The sequence below is a fragment of the Leptonychotes weddellii genome, chromosome 2 (genome assembly GCF_054177405.1).
Source record: "Leptonychotes weddellii isolate Sample4059 chromosome 2, ASM5417740v2, whole genome shotgun sequence".
Taxonomy (NCBI): domain Eukaryota; kingdom Metazoa; phylum Chordata; class Mammalia; order Carnivora; family Phocidae; genus Leptonychotes; species Leptonychotes weddellii.
Genome location: NC_138370.1, coordinates 126643924 through 126667945, shown reverse-complemented (window position 1 = coordinate 126667945; position 24022 = coordinate 126643924). Strand labels below are relative to the sequence as shown.

At 38.4% G+C, this 24022-nt stretch overlaps 1 protein-coding gene across 1 annotated transcript in view; it reads right to left on the bottom strand.

Annotated features, from left to right (window-relative positions):
• Nucleotides 1–20590, bottom strand: part of GC (GC vitamin D binding protein) — a 32795-nt gene extending 12205 nt beyond the window's left edge. Inside the window, exons 1-7 of the mRNA XM_006742564.3 lie at nucleotides 20381–20590; nucleotides 8618–8687; nucleotides 7877–8009; nucleotides 6418–6629; nucleotides 5150–5282; nucleotides 4735–4829; nucleotides 1231–1360 (exon numbers count right to left, since the gene is read on the bottom strand). Coding sequence (XP_006742627.1) covers nucleotides 1231–1360; nucleotides 4735–4829; nucleotides 5150–5282; nucleotides 6418–6629; nucleotides 7877–8009; nucleotides 8618–8687; nucleotides 20381–20438 — 831 coding nt within the window. The 5' untranslated portion in view covers nucleotides 20439–20590. The remainder of the gene's footprint in view (nucleotides 1–1230; nucleotides 1361–4734; nucleotides 4830–5149; nucleotides 5283–6417; nucleotides 6630–7876; nucleotides 8010–8617; nucleotides 8688–20380) is intronic.
• Between the last annotated feature and the right edge of the window lie 3432 nt (nucleotides 20591–24022).

Sequence of the window (24022 nt, the reverse complement as noted above, 5' to 3'; positions counted from 1 at the left end):
TGCTGGAGTGGTGGGGGGTGGGAGGGATGGGGTGGCTGGGTGACAGACATTGGGGAGGGTATGTGCTATGGTGAGTGCTGTGAATTGTGTAAGACTGATGAATCACAGACCTGTACCCCCAAAACAAGTAATACATTATATGTTAAAGAAAAAAAAAATAGTAGGAAGGGAAAAATGAAGGGGGGGAAATTGGAGGGGGAGATGAACTATGAGAGACTGTGGACTCTGAGAAACAAACTGAGGGTTCTAGAGGGGAGGGGGTTGGGGGGGGTGGGTGAGCCTGGTGATGGGTATTAAAGAGGGCACGTTCTGCATGGGGCACTGGGTGCTATACGCAAACAATGAATCATGGAATGCTACATCAAAAACTAATGATGTAACGTGTGGTGATTAACATAACATAATAAAATTAAGAAAAATAAGGCTTAGGTAGGCTTACAAGCCTTGGCCTGGTATGTATGAAAGGTTCTAACTCAGGTTATAGAAAAACACCTATTAACACAGACCTGTTTTCTTAGAGGAAAAAGACCACGCAATACAATATACCTATTTCTAAAGAGGTCCAAAGACTTAGAGTAACCTTTATCTAAAGCAACTGTTCAAATTCATATCTGCTTGAAAGGATTATGTAAATGAAAAATGGTGGGAAAAAAAATCGACCCATTTATAACAGGTATAAACATGAGCAGTTCCCAATAATCTAATGGTTGCAATATTGTTCAATAGAACTTTGTGATGAAATGATCTCTATCTATACTGTCCAATGCTAGTGAGCATTTGAAGTGTAGCTAGTGGGGCGCCTGGCTGGCTCAGTTGGTAGAGCGTGTGGCTCTTGACCTCAGGGTCGAGAGTCCCATGTTGGGTGTAGAGATTACCTAAATTTTAAAAAATTAAAAAAAAATATGACTAGTGTTTCCAAGGAATTGAGCTTAAATATTAAGTTTTAGGAATTAAGTTAAAGAACTTGTTTAATTATAATTAAACTGCATTGGGCTGTGCAGGTAGAATAAGATCTCCGGAGTTAGATGATCTTGTCCTTGTGTGTGGACTTGGCCACTTCCTAGTTGTAAGACTTCAAATTATTCATCCTGGTTAATCTTGTTTCCTTATCTATAAAATGGGGTTAACAATACACTTAAATGTCACAAGGATTCATTGAGCTGAGGTAGGTAAAAAGCAACCTAGAGTGCCTGCCACTCAGTACACGGCCCATGATGAGGATTCTCTTACCTCCTTGGCCATGCAGTCCTCAGAGGTAGACTCACAGCACTTGGAGAGGATTGTGTTGATCTCTTCAGCTAGTGGCAAAACATCCTCCAGATTAGCAGTTGGCACTTTCTGGGCTAATTTTATGAGATGGCTAAACAGTTAAAAATGAATTGTTAGCTCAGCCACACTCTGTTTTCTTGCTTTCATTATGAATCTACACTCTGGAGGAATAATACCGTAGTTTCAACTCTTTGTCCTCAATAGCTGCATGGAACAAATCTGCTATGTATGTGATGGGTCCCATGTGCTAGAGCCACTATTCAAAATTCAGTCATCCCCAAGGAATCATTTTATGTTTTAATACTGATATGCAGCTTTTCTTTTTGCCAGGTCTACCTACTCAAAGCATGCCTTTAAAATGTTAGATCCAAAAGAACAATAAAGCACTAATGTCCCTATTCATGGGGCCAATGTCATATATTGTGGCCCCTCATTATACTTTTAAAAATGGTTTATAAATTCATTTAGAAACTACAGTTTAAAAAGAAAGAAGATCTATGGCCCTAGATCACAGAATTAATAAATGCTGATATTTTGGTTTATAACCCTGAAGCATTTTATAAGGGTTATCAAGTATTAAGTATTTCATCAGGGATTATACTCTGCTATACTACTTATATATTTGCCTTTTTCACTTAATATATCAGGAATAGTTTCTGTATTAAGTATTCTTTTTAAATTGTGGCAAAACACATAACCTTAAGTTTGTCATCTTAACTATTAAAGTGTATAGTTCAGTAGTGTTAAATTTATTTACTGTAAGGGTCCTGGGATCGAGCCCCGCATCAGGCTCCCTGCTCAGTGGGAAGCCTGCTTCTTCCTCTCCCCCACTCCCCCTGCTTGTGTTCCCTCTCTCGCTGTGTCTCTCTGTCAAATAAATAAAATTTAAAAAAAAAAAAGTAAATATCTGTAAATATAACAAATCTCTAGAATCTTTTCATCTTGCTAAACTGAAGCTGTATACCCATTAAACACTGATTGCCTCCACCCCAGTCTTTTGACAGCTACCTTTTTACTTTTTTTTTTTAAAACTACTTTAGATACTACACAGAAGTGGAATCATACAGTATTTGTCCTCCTGTGACTGCTTATTTTGCTTAGCATAATGTCCTTAGCATTCATCTCTATTGTAGCATGTGACAGGATTTTTTTTTCAAGACTGCATAATATTCCATTCTATATATATACTACATTTGCTTTATTCATCTATCAATAGACATTTGGATTTCTTCTACCTCTTAGCTATTATGAATAATGCTGCAATGAACAAGGGTGTGCAAATCGCAAAAGTGATACTGCTGAATCATAGGATTCTATTTTTAAATTTTTGAGGAACCTCCATACTGTTTTTCATAATGGCTGTACCATTTTCCATCCCCTTTAATAGTGCACGAGAATTTCAATTTCTCCACATTCTTGCCAACAGTCATTTTTTGTTTTGGTAGTGGCCATCCTAATGGGTGTGAGGTGACATCTCTTTGTGGTTTTGGTTTGCATTTCTGTTATGATTAGTGATGGTGAACATCTTTTCATGTGCTTGTTGGCCTTTTATACATCTCTTGGATAATTGTTTAAACAACTCAATGAAACAGAATTGAATACTTTCTTACTGAGTTATGGAAGTTCCTTACATTCTGGATATCAAATCCTTGTTAGATATACTTGCAAATATTTTCTCATTCTGTAGGTTATCTTTTTACACACAGAAATTTAAGTTTGATGTAGCACTATTTGTCTATTTTTGCTTTTGTTGTCTATTCTTGGTCATTTGTAAGAAATCATCACCAAATCTAATGTTTTGAAGCTTTCCCTCTTGTTGTCTTCTAAGAGTTTTATAGTCTTAGGCCTTATGTTTAGGTTTAATCCATTTTGAATTTTAATATATGTATAAGGTAAGAGTTCGATTTCATTCTTTAGCACGTGGATATCCAATTTTCCCATCACCATTTGTTGAAAGACTGTCCTTTCCCCATTGTGTAGTCACAGCACCTTTGTTGAAATTTATTTGGCCAAATATATAAGAGTGTATTTCTGAGCTCTCTGTTCCATTAGTCCATCTATTTTTTTTTAATGCCAGTCCCATAACATCTTGATTATTATTGCTATGTAGTATGTTTTGAAATCCTAAAGTGTGAGGCCTCCAACTTTGTTTTTCTTTTTCAAGATTGTTAGGGCTACATAGAGTCCCTTGACATTCTATATGAATTTTAGGATTTTTTTTCTATTGCTGCAAAAAATGCAATTGGGATATTGATAGTGATTGCACTAGATCTGTACCTTGCTTTGAATAGTATGAGCATTTTAATAATAATCATTCAATGAGCATGGAATGTCTTTCCATTTATTTGTATCTTCAGTTTCTTTTGCCAGTATTTTATAGTTTTCATTAAATATCTTTTTACAATAGCATTATAGCAAACCATATAGCATTCTCATATGGATACACTATAACTGATAGAAGTAGTCTCCATTCTAGGGAAATTTAGGAAGACTCTAATTTTTTCATATTTAAAAAGAAATGATGCAGCAATATATTAGCTAAATCTTTGTTCACATTCAATGCTATTTCCCTGGGATAAATTCCCAGACACTAATGCAAGTATAAATTAACGATTAAGATAGATATATATTTTATAGGTGGTTTTGTATTATAAATCCTTATGTTCTATTTGCCAAATACACCATCTTAATGCAAAAGGAAAAGGCGAGGGAAGGTCTAGAGAATATGCCATTAAGTATTTGAGTATTTCTACTGGAAGATTATTTTTAAAGAACTTAAAGTAGTTTCTATTACCACTAGAGAACCTTAGGATCTGATGCCAGCACAAAATAGTTTTTTTTTTTTTATTACCATTAGAGGAGAAAAACTTGTGGATCAGAGTAAAAAGAATTAGAGACTGTAGATACTGGAAAGATAAATCTGAGCAAAGTCTAGAAGTCTGAGATGTGTTAACATAGAAACTGTCAAAATTAAAATCTAGTGTTAACAGTAGCCACACAAAAATCAAAGTGAAGTTTACAAATAATTAGAATACATTCACAAAGCTTAAGAGATACACATTATATATAGCACAAAACTTCATAGAACAAATAATTCAGGAAGTCTCATCCCAAGGAAAAAAAAATAGGCAAAGGAAATAACAGGTGATGAACAAGAAAATGATTTTTTTTTGTTTTTGTGTTTGTGATACATACTAACATGAATACTGAAGAAACAATTTCTAGTGGTCTACCAGTTTTCCCATATGCATGTGGAAAAGGTTGATTAAGAGCAAATCTTATGTTTTACAAAATAGCCTATTTACTCAGATTTTACATAGAGAAGAACTAGACTATTTTTGTGAATTATAGGAATGTAAGACTATGGTGTATATATTCTATTACAAATATTTTCTTAGAGCATCCTAATATTATGGATAGTATAGAAGCAAACAGCTAAACATATTGATGATGCTTAATCTTTACCTGAGCCTTGATTTCTCCTTCCCATAAGCAGCATATTGTGAACAGACTCTATTTGACATAGTGGTGAGAAGTGATAAATGTTTCATCTGGAGTCTCTAGGAGATAAATGAGAGAATCCTATTAGATGGTCAAGATCCATTGAAAGCAGTGTGCAGGAATGGCCAAAAAAACAAACAAACAAACAAACCCAAAAACCTCAAAACTATTTTTTTTTACTATAAAACTGAATTCTGATCAAAGGAACTTATTGATATTCCTTTCCTAGAGGTGGTTATGTTTGTTTTTCCAGTGAATGAAATGTAAAGGAGGCATTTTAGAAAGTTTTACTGATTATAGAATCTGAACTCCCATTAAGTTGAATGGCATTAATAGGAGAAAAAAATAGAACATAAATACATAATAAAATGATACCTACCTCTTTCAAAAAGCATACTGTTGGGCTTGGTGAGGTACAGCAGGATCCTACCATAGAGAGATAACTCTTGGTATAACTGACTAAGAGCGATAGAGGGGCTTGTCCATAGTTAATGGAATATTCATACATAAATCTGTGGGGGGGGGAAATAAGATTGGTCAAAACATTGGTGGGAAGCAGAATCTACTTTTTCATAGGCATTTGATGGACAAAGGATGCATTACATTAGTTTAGTTTTATTATATGAAAAGCACTAAGGATTTAAAGAATGGGTTATAATACTAGTCAATTTTAATCAGTATTTTCATTAATTTCTTAAATTTCCATGTGGATTACTTAAGAGGAAGGGCTATTTGTCTCTCTTTAGTTAGTGTCTACAAGCTGCATGGCCCGTGGTAATTGCTTATTAATGTTGATTGAACAAATTAAAATGAGATACATTTAGCTTTCATGATCTATCCCAGTTTACTATTCGATAATTGCTATGTGTAGGCTTGCTTATTTGCTGAAATCTTTAATTTTTAGGAGCATAAGCCCTTAAGGGTCTATTGGATACTCTGAAATCTTGGGCAAAATCCTCTCTGAAAATTTTCAGGGATGGGAAAGCCAATGAGTTTTTATAAAATCATGACCTTAACTATAAACTTCTAAAGCCAATTTGAGTGACATTGCATTTGACTTTTGTATATGTATTTTGCCATGATCATAAACAGAATTGTATTGCTGTGCACATTTTAAATGCTTAATGTTCAGAAAAGTTTTTTTATTCCTACATCCCTAGAAACAGTTGTGAACGTGACATGTTATATCACATAAGTGAACATGTAACTTTGACCATCTCATTGTTTAACATTCATGAGTAACCAGGTTATATATTCTTATATTAGCCTTGGAAGATCACAAAAACTAACAAAAATGGGGGGAAAATCTATCTGATAGAGTATGCAAGGATCCCTCGCATAAAGAGAATCCCAATAGCTGTCAAATATTTGAAAATGTCACATAGAGAGGAAATCCAAGTGATTCTGCTTTAGACAATAGAACTAAGTTTGGGAGTTTTTAGAAAGTTGACTTCATCTCTGTCTGAGAAAGGCATTTACAATAATTAGCACTGATGGAGATGAAAAGTCTTGGGTAGGAGTTAAGTTCTTATTGGAAATTATCCAGGTTTCTATAGAAGAGGTGTTTGTATAGAGGAGGGGGTTAGATTCGACACACTTCTGGTATTTTTACGCCCTGAAGTTTTACTTAGGATGAAAGCAGCTTACTGCTCAGCAAAGTCTTTGGGATCTTTCCTGAATGCCTCACAGATTTCATCATTTGTTGGCTCTGTGTAGGTAGGAAATTCTTGTGGCTGGTGCCTCAGGGCAGCCATACAGAGTTTCTGTTCAAGGCCCTCTCTGGTACAGCACTCAGCAGTTCCTGGGTGTACTGGGAATGGAGAGTCCTTTTCACAGGACCTAGCAGACAATGCTGAGGTCTAGAATGAGAGAAGAGAAACAGTCAGCTCCTAAATGGAAGTCTCCAGGCTCTTAGTTCTCCATTCAATATGACCATCTTAGTCTTAAGTTTAAAAATTCTCATTAGTAACAAACCATCCATGACAAAAGCTTCACACCTATTTTCCATCAGACTCTCAGAACTTAGGAATTCTTAGGAACTCTTTTTTATCCTTATCTCTTTTTTCAGTGAATTCCTTTTCCATTTCTTTCCCTGAAAAATCTCCTGTTTTTTTCTTTTTTTTTTTAATTACCTCCTTTCAAAAAAGTTTGAAAAGAGTCAACACGTTTTTAAAAATGCTTTGAACAAATAGGAGAAAGGTGTTTTTTTTTTAAAAAAAAAAAAAGGCAGTGCCATTTCTATTTTGTTATGATCTGTCTCTACAAATCTGGAGCTTAACTCTGGTCAAGGGATCACTTAGCAAATACATGAAATAAAATGTAAATAAAATAATGTGTTAGTGATCATGGTTGGTAGTTTATTTTAAGGTGGTGCAGAAGGTCAGGTTTTAAATGATGGATATTTGCGGAGTTGGTGGTAGGAGAAAAGGATTAAAATTCTTAGAAGTTACATAAGGGCCAGATGAAGCAATTAATGGGTAAGAATAATAATTGTGTAGGATATATTCTAATCAGATCTTTGGAGCATGGTTTCTGCAGGCTTGAGCAAGCAGATATTTGTAGAGGCCTTTATCAAGATGCATCTAAATGTCCTTTGCGTGAGGCCTGATGACTGCATTAGTAAATTGCTAGAAACACCTGTGGTTTCACTTTTTTCAGCTCCTGTCTACATTTTGAACCCTGTCACTTCAGCATTTTAACTTCTGCATATATACTTGAAGGGAGAACCTGGTATATGGTTATAGGGCAACTTTTGAACCCCTAAATAATTTGAGGCAAACACTAAATTATTCTGGGGCAGTTGGTACCAGTCTTAACATGATAAATGTATGTGCATGAGTAGGCTTTTAAGAGACAGAATATATTACAAGAGGTTCATGAATTAATATGTGTCCCAGTTTTCTCATTTGAACCTTTAAGACTGCTGGGCAAAACTGATTCATTATACTAGAATAAGTCTGGGCTCTGCAGGTAACAGGCTTTATATGTCTCCCAAACTTGGAGTAGGTGGAGTTGCTGTCCAAGATTTCTCCAAGATATGGCATAAAAGCCTATCCTGGCTTCTTTCTCTGGGCTACTGTGGACATGGCCAGCCATGTGAACCTACCCTGCGGTCATAGCAGTCAGGGTCGGCTCCTTCAGCACAGCAGGCTTCTGTCAAGGAGACAACTTCATTCACAAGGTGACAGATCTGTTCAAATGTGCCACTGGGAAACTTTCTGCTGTATAAGACCATTGATCTGAGGGGGGAAAAAAGCAAGTCAATATATATATAGAATTTTTAAAAATTTTCAGAAAATTTCCCATTTGTACAAATTAAAACATGAAATTTGTTCAGTCTTTAACAAGCATATTGCACACCTTGATTAGTGAAAAGAACAGGAGGTTGACTTTTAAAAACATAGTTTTTGTTCTAGGCAAACTTCTCTTGTAAAATGGAAGTTGGGTTTGGGGTTTTATCTGAGCAGCCTCCTGATCTTCTCTCAAGCCTCCCCAGTAAGACCCATTCTGTATCTTGTTGTCTTTGTTTGCCTCAGTCCTTCTGTATACTCTTTACATTCGAATTTACCTTAGAAAACTGTGCTTGTTCTCCTAACTCTATTAATAAACTTACTGCTAACAAATTCTTAGATCCTAGTAACAATAATTTAACTGGTCTAGTAACAATAATTCGACTGGAATCTTTGGATGTCCTCCACTGGCCTGATGTCCATGCCCACATTGACCTTGGGTTCTATCCTTTTAAAATGTGCAGAGAGTGGTTCAGCATGCTGATTTGAAGTTCCCTCAGATGTGAGTTCATTCAAGGTCCAGTAACGAAGAGCGTGAGCAAATACCTCATACTTACAAGGATGTGAAGTCCTCTTTTCCCAGACTGGCAAGTTCCTTGCAAACTTTATCCTTCTCATAATCTCGGCCTAGGAACCAGAAATAGAAGAATCTGTATCTTTTCCTTTTTAATGACTGCTACATTATATGTATGTGTCTTCTACAGGATTCATTTAAGGTGAAAGTAGCATTTTTCTCTATATACAATTTCATTTTTGCTTGCCTTTCTAGCTGTTTTCTTACAGATGAACTTTATGGCCTGCTATAAATTGTGACGGACAGCAGAACAAATGCACTAATGCTGAAAGTAGAAAAGTCAAATGATGTCAGAACCATTGACATGGTAATCCTTCTCATGGGCCCCTTCTTTACAATAACGCTAAGATGGAACTTTTTATCCTTCCCTTCTTTGTCTCCATGTCACCAAAGGCATTGAAAGAAACAACAAAAAAATAAATGGAGAGTATGTCTACATATATACATAGTGGAGAGCTAGCCCCACCTAATGCAGGACTTTAAAGGAGGTATGTGAGCTGGTGTTGCCACCGTAACCCCATTACCCACCTCCAAATTCTATCCAGGAATGCTAGGAATTCAGCTCAGGGGGGAAAAGCGGAAATTTGACTGCTTTCTCAAAAAATAACTTGCCTGTGTGGTGGGTTTGGAGGAATGGGTAGAGAGCACTTCCTCTCATTTCAAGCATAGGGAAAGGCTTCAAGGAAAACACTCAGACCTTGATAGGGGACTCCTGGAGTTTGGGGTATGATGACAGGTGTCTGATGCAGACTAGAGAATGCTAGAGGGAGGGAGGGGCTGGCGAAGTGGCCTGGGGCAACAAAGGAGAAGGCTTTGAGTGGGAGCTGTATTGTGACCTGTGGACCTGATGAAGATCAAGCAGGAGAGCAAGCCTGCCTGGACTTGTCTTAATTTTGGGGTGGAGCTAGGCTATCTAGAGGGCGGTGGGCTGCCAACAGTGGATATCTCCATGGAAAGGTGACAACTTGAAAAGTCTGAAGGTACTGGCTGGATGTAAGAGATCCCAGAAATGATGGTAAAGAGCTCCCTAAAGAACCCATAAAGGAAAAATATCAACTTGGAATACCTCCCATAAGCAGTGGAAACACTATCTCAGAAAACTATCTGTTGAATTAATGTTCCTGCTGCTTACCTCTCCTGCTAGCTTCTCCCTTCCCTATGTTAAAACTGGAAAAGGTAAAAACCATCTAGAGAGGGGTGCCTGGGTGGCTCAGTCAGTTAAGCGTCTGCCTTTGGCTCGGGTCATGGTCCCAGCATCCTGGGATCGAGCCCCACATGCATCGGGCTCCGTGCTCAGGACGGAGCCTGTTTCTCCCTCTTCCTCTGTCTGCCTACTTGTGATCTCTCTCTGTCAAATAAATAAATAAAATCTTAAAAAAAAAAAAAAAGCCTAGAGAATGGGAGGAAGGTGGAGAGAAGAAAAGTGTACAGGTCCTTTGTTGCCGCCGTAGGCAACAGGACTAAAACAGGCCTGATCCTGGGGGGGAGTAGCTTCAACTTCAAAAGAACTTACAAGTGCTTGACTATTCAACAAACCAGACATTCCCATGACTGTTAGGAGGTAGTCCTTTTGAGGTTCAAAAGGACCAGAGAGGACCTCTTTAAGTGAACAGAAAAATCATCGAACCTACTCTTAGGTCCATCCAAATGGTTGGGAAGAGGTAGTTCCCACAGGAGGAGAGGAGTTCTCTACTGCTGAAGACCCACCTGTTCACCATACCTACGACATAATACAATAGGGTGGATGTGGGGAAGTAGTCCATGCGGTTATTTCCTGATGCATCATTTATGCAAGTAAGTCTAGGAAACATTCCAACATTTCATGATACAGCTTTTGGGGGGAAAAATGTAAGAAGAATATAAATGGCCCAGTTTCTAAGTGTGTTAAAGTTTAGTAAGTTTTTTTTCCTGGACTTTAAATATTGAGCAACCCATCTCAGGTGATACAATGGCAACTTCTATCATGACTTTGACCCTCCTACATGGCCTTGCCTCTCGGAGCTACAGCTTTGAAAGCAGGAACATAAGCCAGGGTTGAAAGCGGTCTCTGATGGTTTGGAGAGCAGGTGGTGTCGCTTGGATACAAGCGGGGAGAAATTTTTTTTTTCTTTTGTTTTTATTTTTCTTTTGAGAAGGTTCTCTTGAGGATGTGTTAGACTTAATGGCAAAAACCTGTAGAGGAAGCTGTTGCCCCTCTGTCTTTCAGGTGGACTGCTCAAAGTATATCACTGCGGTGGGAAGAGTCAGAATTGAGGGACAAAGACATTCCTAAGCAGCACTTTGTTTAAGCCCCTTATTACAAATTCCATCAAAATCCTAAAGGGTGTGAAAGAAACTACATGTTCAGATCTCATGTTATCTTGGAAATCAGGACAAGACCATAGGATTGATAAAGTTAACAGTGGAGTATAAAAAGCTACTTGCAGTGAACCTGTTAGAGCTGAGGACCTTCACATCTAGTACATCTTCTGAAATGTATTGACTAGTTTACAAGGTCGGATATTGTCACAGTTTCAAAAGATCAAATAGTACCAAAAACTTCCATTAATCATTAATGGTATTCAATGAGACCAGTGATTAGGGCATGGGGGAAAGAATTTAGGGGAGAGCTGTCCTCCTATAGTGAAGAATGTGCCATTAGGATGTCCATAGAGTTGTTGTTTTATGTTGTTCCTAAGGTAGAGCTAGGAAAAATAGCTGGGTGTTAGATTTTAGTTCAATGTGCGAGAATTTTATTATAGCCATGACTAATAAATGAACTGCTTTTTGAAAAGGTGAATTTGTTTTGCCCTGAAAATAATCAAGTAGAATTTAACCATAATTATAAAAGATTCCTGAATTTAGTACAAGATTGTATCCTCGTGATCTCTAAGATCACATCCGAAGGTTTACAAAATAATTTCTTTTAGAAATAGTAAGAAATTATATGGACCCCCCCCCAAAGTTTATGGTGTTTTAAACCACAAAAAATAGTTCTCCAATAAGAACTTTTCTCTCTTTAATGCAGAGGAGCTAACTGTTTAATAAACTTTCCCTATAGAAATAGAGGTCATTTTTGTTACTGTGATTGCAAACACTCAATAACCTGAAAAGTGAGAGCCTGTATTCAAATGGTGCACCTCTGATGAACATTTAAAGAAATATTTTGTTTCTAGCCTTTCAGATTCAGATTTCTCACTTCACAAAGAAGTTTCAGTGTGTTATGGGAATGGGAGTACATGTGAATGTAGTATAAGTAGATGCCACAGATTATCCTCTGTTCAATAGCTTTAATTAAATCAACTGGTGTTTGCACTAAAATGCATTAGAATCCACAGGTGTTAGGTACTGCTTTAGTTAGAATGCAAAATAACAGCAAAGTGGGGAAACTCGATCACCTAATGACTTAAAGTGCTTTGGGAATAATTTTTGCTGAAAATTCAGCCTTGGGCTTGACAGAAGCAAGGAAGGAAGTTCAAAAGAGAGTCATTGAGAAAGTTTAGAATTAAAATATAAGGGTAAAATAGTTCTCTTAAAGAAATAACCTGTAGAGGAAGCTGTTGTACTATGTATCTTTCAGGTAGAATACTCAAAATGTTTCTGATTAAAAAATTTTTTTCACTTATTTATCTACAGAGATCTATAGCTTCTAAGCCTAAGCAAATATGTTAATAATTTTCTCATGGTCCAAAAAGCGAATACTGAAGTTAATTTGCAATGTGATTATTACAAATTGATTCCTTATTCCATGGAGTACTGCTAAATGTTTTCATACTGGTGGAACTGCCTTTGATTCATATAATTAAATCCTATCTAGAATGAATTGTAAATGACCTAGTCTGTTCTTTAATGTTCCATGTGGTTATAAAGAAGGCAATCTGAACTTTGATATGGTCCCAGTAAATATTGGCATAATCTCAGTGACCCTGGTGAAATCATTTTCACATCAAGTGACCCCTTGGCACTAAATGTTTACAAATTTAACAGTTTTGCTTTTTGCAATAGCCTGTCTCATTTCTCTCTGTATTGTGAAATATTCTGGTAAATCGCATCTAATTCTCGACTTTTGAAAACTTGATTTATTTTCAGGAAATTTTTATTGCTTCATGTACCTCTCAACATTGCTAACAATATTCATACATGCAACAGATATGTTTTGAAGACCTGTACCAGGTATTGGGTTCAGTATTGAATATACAATGGAGAGCAAAATAGACCTATTTCTGCCCTCATGGAACTTTCAATCTAGTGGGGATAGACAATCAGCTACTACCATCTTGGTACAAACTTCGCTAAAAAGTGTATTTTGAACGCTTTAACCACAGTTAGAATATTTCTCTGAAACCATTTTGGTCTTTTACAAAAGTTGTTTGTATACCAGGAATGATTGCTGTACTCTAAATAACATTGAATTGAAAAATGCTTATACAAAATGCTAGAAACTACATTACGTTGCTATTTTCCTATTGTGTTCTGGAGAATCATGGGCTTTCAGAGCTCTGTTGGGCATTCTGTATTTCTGTAATTTCATTCCTTTGGCATTTTCATTTCTATTATACACTGATAGACTAATTTGTCAGAAAAGGCCAGGGTATTTGGTGTGTGTGTGTGTGTGTGTGTGTGTGTGTGTGTGTGTGTCTGTGTGTTTAAAAATATGGTTTGTAGTGTTTATTCTGACTAGTCAGGTTAGATGTTGATTGCAGGGTAGTGGTTTTACTTGAGAAATTGAACATTGCTGGACTGATTTAGGAAGCTGCCCTAATTATTGGAGCTAAAGAAAACTACTGATTTATTACTGGAAACACTGTCAATGAAGTGGCAAATTAATATTTTATTTCATTTTTCAGGCTTTTTTGGTTCTATCTATTGACATTTTACATTATAAAGCATTGATCTGGTTTTTCATATTGATAATGATTGCAGGTAGGTGTGCAGTTTTCTGGGTTTGAGTCCATAGAAAGAAATTCAATCCTTTTAATACTAAACCTAGAACTCTACATGACATCTATATATTAAACCATCTAGAGGAAATTAAATGTACCTCTTAGGATACCATCAGAGGAACAAATCTTCATTTTAGACTTTGAACATTAAAAAAGCAGTAGGATATACAGGGTCAGTGAGTCAGTTGCCCAAAACCTAAAATTGCAATAGAGAATGATTTCATAGACTCATTCAAATTTAATATCCTTGGGTCCACTGCGGGCGGTTGCCCATATAGATGCTACACCCACCAAAGTCTCAAAGGAGGCATTCTTCCTTCATGCATCTCATTCCACCTCCCCTTCCCTTCACAGGTTGGGCATCTCGTTATCTACAAATGCTTTTGCAGGGGTGAAGATTAGGGAGCAAGTTTCTTTCTGCCACCTTTGGGATGCATGAGAGTGCTACCTTCAACAACCTGATTTAGAAATTTAGAATGCATTGCAGGGCTTAGTTTTTAAGCAATATAAGAATGAAAAGGTACCATGCAAGAAACTCTGAAGCCACCAATACTTAAGGAACTGATGTCTCATAGAGCTAAGCATATAACACCAATAGTGCTCATTGCCATAGAGGAGATAGAAACAAAGCATTACAAAACCTCAGAATGAAGAGGGCTTTTAGAAAGTCTCCTGAAAGAAACTATTACTTGAAGTGGATCATGAATAATGGGCAGGATTTTAACAGGAGTAAATGAATTGGAAGAAGTATTTTAAGTGGAGAGAACAACTTGGAGAGATCTGAAGTTAAAAAAGTCACAAGTCCTACTTGGGGGAAAAAAAAAAAGTCCTATAAGGAAATGGAAAGGTGAACTTTAACACATGCTTGAAAGCCAAAGTTTTACTTTTTAGGTAATGGGGTATCCATTGAAATATATTCCTGTAGGGGAATTCAAGGAAAAATAATCTTGAATTTAAGATGGTCAGTAGCACCCTTTCATAAGGCTGTTCTATGAAATGTTAATCTAAGTAAAAATGCTTAGCACCTCTCCTGCCTAATGTGATGAACACCCTGTATTAGCAACTTTTTATAGCAAAATCCAATGATATATATTATCAGATATTCTATAATCTTCTGATGTGGATATCCTGGGATTTGTTCCAGTCCTTCTTGCAGGTGGTAGGTTAAATTACTTTCTGGTAAGAATACAGAAGAGAAGGTAAAAAATAGAAAACTCCCAGAGAGCAGGGAAATGAGTTAACATGCACCCCAGTCATCTCCTGGCCAGCTTTCACTGGATCTGGCAAATAAAAGGGTAGCCTGTCAACACTGAGATGCCTTGGCTCAGTGCTCTTTTTCTCTGAGAAGTTTCAACTTGTCACAGGATCCAGAAACCTACTGTATTAGACTTCTATTGCTACTGTGACAAATTACCACAAATTTAGTGGTTTAATCAATACAAGTTTACTAGCTTATAGTTCTGACAGGCGTCTCATTGGGCTAAAGTCAAAGTGTCAGTAGGACTGTGTTCTTCCTGGAGGCTCAAGGAGATCATCTGTTTCCTTGCCTCTTCCAGCTTCTAGAGGTGGCCTACATTTCTTGGGCCCAGGCCCTCTTCTCCATCTTCAAAGTCAGCAATCTTGCACCTCTTTTTTCCTTAGTCACACCTTCCTCTGACTGTGTTCTGATTCTCTTCCACCTTAAAGCACCTTGTGATTACACTGACCCCACCCAGATAATCTGGCATTATTTTTCTGTTTGAAAGACCACTGATTCCTTTTTTCATCTGCAACCTTAATTCCCTTTTGCAACGTAACCTACCCTATTCACAGGTTCTAGGCCTTAGGATGTAGACCATTTTGGAGGGCCCTTATTCTGCTTACCATATATTCCTATTTAAGCCTCAAGTCACCATCAGGTGGCTCTAAACAGAGACCAGAATTGGGTGGATTTGTATCAGACAGCCTGAACCCTGGAATCCTACCAGTCAGTTGTACATGCTCAAGCTCATCAGTTCATTAATCTCTCAAGAGTGATCCTGACTTTGATGTAGTTCATCTTTTGGATTCCAGTTACCAGATTATCAGGTTTGGTATTGTATCTTAATATGAATTGATTGGGGAAAAGATAGGGTTTGATTAGGAAGCCATTGCAATAGTCAGGTGAAGGGGAACAGGATCTGGACAAAGACAGTATGTGGAAATGTAGTGGATATGAGAGGTAGTGTTCACCAGGCCTTGAGCTAGATACAGGTAGGAGGGTAAAGGAGAGAAGAAAAAGGGAATACCGAGGAGCTTTCTATAGTAGAAGGTTCTGTATATGGCTGATGTATTTCGGAGCTGAAAATGGTAGAATGTGGAAATGATTGAATATAGACAGTAAAAATGGATACAATAAAATCCAGGAAGTCTCTACAGGATGGGACATAAATGATTCCAAGGTACTGGGGAAATAGGGAAATTAGAAGACAGCTGGATCCATGGAGTACAGATGAACTAGAGTTTGGATCAGTTACAGATGATCATAGTAGGCAGCATGAATTTTAATTCCCCCTAAACTGGTGCTAGTGAACTGGTTTTCTCTCTTATTCTTATATTAGTGAAAGATTGTTCAGATATCTGTCCCATGAGAGGCAGCCAAGCCATGATTGTGAGCATTGTCTTTGTAAACCTAACTAATCGCTCTAAAATTCTGATTCTGCCACTTACTAGCTTGGTTTCCTTAGATAAGCTACTGACTCCTCCCTCCTACAGATTCTCACTTTTAAAGTGGGGATGATAATGCTGAGTTGATCAGGGTGTTATAATGATGAAATAGATCTATTCAAAAGATCTTGAACATGCTGGGACATTGTGAATATTGTCTATTTTATTCAGTGCATAGACTCTAAGACCAATGTTTCACAGTGGATAATTTATAAATCTTATTTTTAGAATTAGAGTTTACTACTTTCAGGATGTCTATTAGGTATTCTAATTGAAACTCAATTTTCCTTAAATACTCAAAACTACCTTTTGAGATCGGTACTCTAACAATCCTAATTTTGTGATTTTGCACAAAACCTCTGTTGAACACATACTACCTGGCAGGTGGTATTCTAAAACTGGGAATTAAGGAACAGAAATAAACTCCTTGATCTCATGGAGCTTAGGGTCTACATTTTGTATTTGTTATAATAAACAGGTGAACAGCTGGTGATCAGGTAAGGTGATGAGTACCAAAAAGAAAAATATGAAGCAGGGTAAGGGGATAGAGAAAAATGAAGTGGTCAGTGCTATTTGAGATAGGTTGGTCAGGGAAGCCTCTTCTGTACATGAACTTGGAGCAGACATGAAAGAGGTGAGGAAGGGAGCCATGTGGATATTGGGGGGGTCAGTGTTCTAAGAGGAGGGGGAAGCCAGTGCAAGCCCCTTAGGTGCAGAACATGTAGTGTTCTACATGGGAGAATGTAGAGGTCTGTGGCTGATGCAGAGTGAAGGGGTAGCTGTGGGCAGAACAAAGAGGTTAAGTGGCCATAGGTACCCAGGGAGAAGGGTAATCAGTGCCTCTTAAGGAGTCTTCATCTCTTACGGATAGAGTGATCTCCTGGCCTTTAAAAGTGTGCCTACCTACCCCTATACTATACACATGGTGGTGAGGGCCTGGAGTTATACCTGACAACAGTGGGGCGTCACGTTGCTGTTGATTTCCAGGGAGCTTAACATTGCCTTTGATGACAAAGTTAGTTCTCTCTCTGATTTCAGTCCCTCCTCCTCCCCCTTCCTGGCTAAGCCTCTTTTGGGCTTCGACTCTGGCTGCTTTTCGAACTTGAATCAGGCCAGGCTTGTACTTTTACACCTCCATTCCTTCAGCTTGAAACATACTTCTAGATCTTTGCATGGCGGTCTTTTCATCATGGAGATCTCCTATCCTAGGTCACCCCCTCAATAACCATTATATAGGTTTTGCAGAGAGGATATAAAGACTTCTCTGAGAAAATAGAGAAGATTACCTACTTATCATGCTTTCTGTACAGCTATGTCCCTGAATCAAACTTAGGACAACTTGTTTTTAGTATGGCTGCTGACGAAGGGGCAACTTGTAGAAAAGAGAAACAGTGATTCAGTGGTGAGTGGGGAGGTTGGGATAGCCCATATTGTCTGACAGGCGAGTGGGAGAAGGAAAAATGCAGCTTACCCACCAACCCAAAGGGCTTACTTTCTTCTTACTCTTTGATATCCCATCTAGTAACAATACATATGCTGAGAATGAGCTGCTTAAAGCAAAAAAAGAAAATGTTCATAATAAATACCTGTTATGGCCAACAGCTCATATAAAATGCAGAGATTTGTTTCCTGTAGGATTATTTCCTTAGCAATCCTGTAGCTGTGTCAGCAGCCTTACTGCTGCTTCATTGGGAACAGGGAAAGATACATTTTAGATTTCAGTCCTGAGGAAAGAAGCTGAGTGGAGAGGCAACTGGCACACACAGACTGCTTGCCTTTCATGGGGTAGCTAAAGTGGATATGTTCTTATGACTCCATCCAGATTTGGCATATTTGGCAAGGGCCTTCTCTCCCAAGATGTACCCAGGGTCTTGTGAACTGAATCTCCAGTGCATTTGATAGGGGAGGACTGGCCTAACTAGAGCTGATATTCATGGTGAGCTGTAGCAGTATCCATCTTAAACCTGACAATTCCCAAAGAACACTTCCTTTCCCAAAGGCACTTTAGGAATGAGCCCATGTGTTTGGGAAACTGGGTTAAATAAGATTTCTTTCTTATATGATTTCTCAGAATCTTTAGGATAACAAAGACCTTGATTGTAAACTGACCAAGAAGGACTAATGTATGGCTTATTTCTTAAATGTGTTTGGCCATAGAAACTTTCTTCCAAGAGGAGTCTTGAATGAAATACTTTCAAAAAGGTGTTCTAGATACATGCTGTGGATTGTTGGTCCACTTTCTGGAACTATAAAAGGCAGAGAGAATTGGATCCCAAACCCATCCCCTACCACCCAAGCCTCCTCTCAATTCCTTTAATCTGTACTTTGTAACTTTCTTCCAGGAGACCGTACACCTAGCTTCCAGGTAAATCATTGGCTTGGTCATTTGGGTCATGCTCATGTATTGTAGAATAGAGGACTGATGTGTCAGGACTACTGTTCCCGAATATTGGACATGTATCACTTACAAATGTATTTTATGTCTTGGGATATCATCTACCTGCGGCACCTAAGTAATCTGACTGAAGTTGATTGTGAAGTTCAGACCTTAAAGGAAGGTGAATTGTAGTTTTTAGCATCCATTTCATCAGAGCGTGAGACAGAACTGAATGATGTCAAAACAGAGGGTGCAGAATACCGTTTTCCAGAGGACGTTTGTAATCCTTTGTGGTGAATCTAATACATACTTACTGAGTCAGCAGTCCAAAATGACTCATGCCCCAAGCTATGGTGTCCGCACATAATCCCAGGACCTAGTCACTCCGAGATCCTCTGTGTTTTGAAGATCTTGATCTGAACGTATTTCAGTAGGATTTTTCAGGTTCAGATCTGCCCCAGGGAAGCCTTGGGCAAAGGAGTAAGCTGTCAGGGTTTCTTGGGACTTGGCCTATTCAGAGGTCTTGTAAAGGACACCATTTATTTATATCTCAGACTTAGTAGTCTAACATAAGGACCCATAGCTTCCTTAAGAATCTATAAGTGAGTAACTTAAAATTTAAAGTAACTTCAATGACCAAAGATGAAGGAAAAGTGAATGTAAAAAGAGCGATAAGGTTATTCACATCACAGTAACTGACAATTTCTGGGATACACATCTTCTACTGGTTAGATAGGTTACCGATATATTACCCTGTGATATGGGCGAGGCTGTTCACTGAGAGCACGAGATGGAAGTTTTAATTTGCCAAAGCAAGACAAATGCAGATTTCCTTATAAGCATTAAAGAATCAGCCAGAAAAGTTAATTGGAACAGATTATGAATTTTGCAACTTGGGAACTTCTCATGAAGTTGTATGCTTCACATATTTTAGCTTGTATCATTTAAAAAGGTGTTTAAACATTGCTCAGAGATAAAGACATCATTTGAAGAATATTAATGAAAAATATAGCTTAATTATTGAGTCATGTTTCATATCTATTAAATTCTTTCATGTAGGATCTTTTAGAAACTATAATGCATTTTCAAATATTACACATACACAGAATTCCTTGAAGAGGATCAAAGATCTTAGCTGACTTCATGCATCATTGATATGGTATATTCTCTCAAAAACAATAAATCTTTGAAGTCTGGGGGGAAAAAATACTCCGTGATGGACTACAGCTTCCATTTGCGTTATATATATATATTTTTAAGATTTTTAAAAAAATTTATTTGACACAGACAGTGAGAGAGGGAACACAAGCAGGGCGAGTGGGAGAGGGAGAAGAGGGCATCCTGCGGAGAAGGGAGCCCGACAGGGGACCGATCGCAGGACCCTGGGATCATGACCTGAGCTGAAAGCAGACACCCAACCACTGAGCCACCCAGGTGCCTGTCATTTGTGTTATCTTTTAACAATGAAAAAATTTCTAATTTCAAGCAATTCTCTCCAGATCTTGGTTTTCAAAAAAGCAGGGAGGGATAATTGAAAAATTATGATTTTTCTTTTATGAGGTTCTTGATTTCTTGCCCATTCCAATTCAATGTTATATGCCCCATTTGAGCTCAGATTGGTGCCTCTTTGATTCTACCCTTACTCCTCAACATGTTTACCAACTCTCTGTTCTTCACCTGTTGTAGAACTTTTAAAAATGGTAATGGAAAAATCAAACTAGTAAGAGTTCTTATAAGTGATGGCACCACTGGAAGGTCTTACCTCTTTCTAGAGCATGCACAAATGCTACAGCAAGCAGAAGAACCAGGATCACCTTCATTTTTCTGCCAGCAAGTTCTGCAACACCCCGTCTCCTGTACGTGACCCAGGACAAAGTAGCAGCCCAAAGTAACCAGTTTCTTTTTACTAAGATTCCTGACTGTGAACTAATCAATTATTAATCTCTACACAGAAACAAGGGCAGTCATCCTTGGCCCACAAGAGGTAAAATAATATCAATCAAGGCAAATAGACACTCTGGGGAAAATGTAGGACATTTTAATCATTAACTTTGTCAAACTGCCAGAGTCAGGGAATACATAGAATTTTTTTTTTCCCACTGCTGCTTTTTTCTAAAATTAATGTATTAATTGGCACATATCCCTCCCCCCCCAACACTTATAGGGTTATGTGTTTTTGACCTTCCCTACCCTTCTCATATATAAATGGAAACCTGGAGGTTTCTCTCTACTGGTCTGCTTTTCTTTCTTCAAATTTACTACAAATAAGGATTACCTTAAAATACTGAAGACTAGATATTTTTAAGTCCTAAGGCGCAAGGGGATGAGAAGCCAATTTATCACAGTTGCCTAGTTCCATAATCTTAATGTTCTAAAATTTTATTGAAGATGGTGGGATAGTACTTTATGTGCTATATTACACTTCCTGAAGCACGGACATATTTTAATACATATTTTTAAAGATATTTATTTGAGTGAAACAGAGTGAGCATGAGAGGGGGGAAGGGCAGAGGGAGAGGGAGAAGCAGAGTCTCCACTGAGTGAGGAGCCCAATGCGGGACTCGATTCCAGGACCGAGATCACGACCTGAGCTGAAGTCAGACACTGAACTGACTGAGCCACCCAGGCACCCCTATTTTAATACATATTAAAAATAGCCCTTAAAATAAAACATTGAACCCAGTTCTAAACATTGAAACCCCCCCAACCCCTCGGATAGAATACATAGTCAAAAATTCCAGGGGCGCCTGGGTGGCTCAGTCGTTAAGCGTCTGCCTTCGGCTCAGGTCATGATTCCAGGTCCTGGGATCGAGTCCCACATCGGGCTCCCTGCTCCGCGGAAAGCCTGCTTCTCCCTCTCCCACTCCCCCTGCTTGTATTCCCTCTCTCGCTGTGTCTCTCTCTGTCAAATAAATAAAATCTTAAAAAATTCCATTAAATTCACCATTTTAGTGTTCATATTTTAGCTAAGTTTTAATTTAAGAAAAATGTCCTTAAACCAGTAGAGATGTTTTGTCTTGTGATAGTTCCTTTGCACTCATACACTTCCAACAGCAAGTGACAAGCTCGGCCTCTACTGTTCTTTCACCCAGCATGGTTCTGTTGATGATTTCTTGGTTTAAGGCCCAGTTCTAATGTGATTAGAAAATATTACTGGGATTTACTGAGAAAGATGAGAAGAATAAATTAATGTTTAAACTTGAAGACAGTACAAGTCTATCAAGGAACCTCACAAGTAAGTGATATCAAATACCACAGGATATTAAATGAGAAAAATAATATCATGGAAATTGAGCTTTATATGGAACCCATATGTAGCAGCTGAATGCAATGTGTACTTGAATCTACCATTAAAACAAGCATTGTCCCAAACCTGGAAAAAAAAATAGCCCTTGAAGTGAGGCAAATAACTAGGATGGTGGTGGTAAATGACTTACCCCAAATCACAAAAGCTAGTTGCAAATCTTGGACTCCCTAGAGCTCATTTAAAGTTCTTTCTATGCGGGTGCCTGGATGGCTCGGTTGGCTAAGTGTCTGCCTTAGGCTCAGGTCATGATCTCAGGGTCTTGGGATTGAGCCCGGCATCAGGGAGGGGGGTGGGGTCAGGTCCCTGCTCAGCGGGGAGTCTGCTTCTCCCTCTTCCTCTGCCCTTCCCTTTGGCTTGTGTTTTCTCTCTCTCTCTGTCTCTCAAATCTTTCAAAAAAATTCCTATGAATTCTATAAAATTAGTGTATTTTGGGATAGTATAACTTGAGAGCTCACAGTGGCCTTGTGGAATGCAGAAGAGGGGACCAAGTCCCAGACAGGTTCTGTAACTTGGCCAGAGAGGCACAGTTATCATTCATCCTATCGTTGGAATCGGGTCAGTGCCTGGGTCTTGCAGTAGCCCTTTTTTCCAGAAATAGTGTCAGGTCAGGATTGGGACACAAGCCCTGAAACCAAATCCTCACTCAGCTCTTTTTTTTTTTTTTTTTAAGATTTTATTTATTTATTTGAGAGCGAGAATGAGAGAGAGAGAGTACATGAGAGGGGGGAGGGTCAGAGGGAGAAGCAGACTCCCTGCTGAGCAGGGAGCCTGATGCAGGACTCGATCCCGGGACTCCAGGATCATGACCTGAGCCGAAGGCAGTCACCCAACCAACTGAGTCACCCAGGCGCCCCTTGATTTTAGCTTCTTAAGGTAGAACTTCATTTATTTTATTTATTTATTTATTTTTTATTTTTTTTAAAAGATTTTATTTGAGACAGAGAGAATGAGAGAGAGCACATGAGAGGGGGGAGGGTCAGAGGGAGAGGCAGACTCCCCGCCGAGCAGGGAGCCTGATGCGGGACTCGATCCGGGGACTCCAGGATCATAACCCGAGCCAAAGGCAGACGCTTAAGGACTGAGCCACCCAGGCGCCCCCTTCCTCAGCTCTTATTGGCCCTGTAATCTTGGGAAGTTTTGTCTAAGCCTTATTTTTCTTGTATGCAAAGTGGTGATAACTCTAGTACTATTGTCACAAAGTTGTTGTGAGCTTAACGAGGATAATCCATGTGCAGGGTTTATATCAAACAGATGATATTAACGTTATCTATGACTGTTAATGTTCGCTATTACTCTTATTCTAGTTTTTTTTTTTTAAAAGATTTTATTTATTTATTTGACAGAGAGAGACACAGCGAGAGAGGGAACACAAGCAGGGGGAGTGGGAGAGGGAGAAGCAGGCTCCCCGCAGAGCAGGGAGCCCGACGCGGGACTCGATCCCAGGACCCTGGGATCGTGACCTGAGCTGAAGGCAGTCGCTTAACCAACTGAGCCACCCAGGCGCCCACTCTTATTCTAGTTTTTGTTCACGTTCTTCGCTGGCTCTCCAAACCAAGAAGGTCACTGGGACTCAGTGGAATATTTTAAAGCCAGCCCTGTATCCTGGATCTAGGACCATCACAGACAAATGATCTAGAATTTCAGTATCCATTTAGTAGCTAAGGATTAATTGCATTGGCAGATTCCATCCAAATCTTAGTAAACTGCTCTAAGAGGTTACATTTTTAGTCTGATCCCCCATCTGTATTGAAAATAGTGGGGTTTTAGGTTCAGAAAATGGAGTCCAGTTAGTTGGAAAAAGAGGTCTGCTTTGATCTTGTTTAGTTACCTCTTTAAGACCAATGGAAATCTGTGGTAAAGGAGATGAAAAGATACTATAAACCTTGCTAGAGATCATATGGGAAGATAGTCTTGCTGTTTAAGAACCAACTCTATACTGTTCAAAGATTAACTTTCTGCCTACTAAAAATCTTCTAAACTTTTCCTTTGGCTAAACTATGAGTTTACTTTGTAAGTTAATTAAAAAAGTGCTTTAGTCTTTTTGTAAATTATTTGGAAATCAACTCTAAATGAGGGCCAAAGGGTTTAAAAATAAAG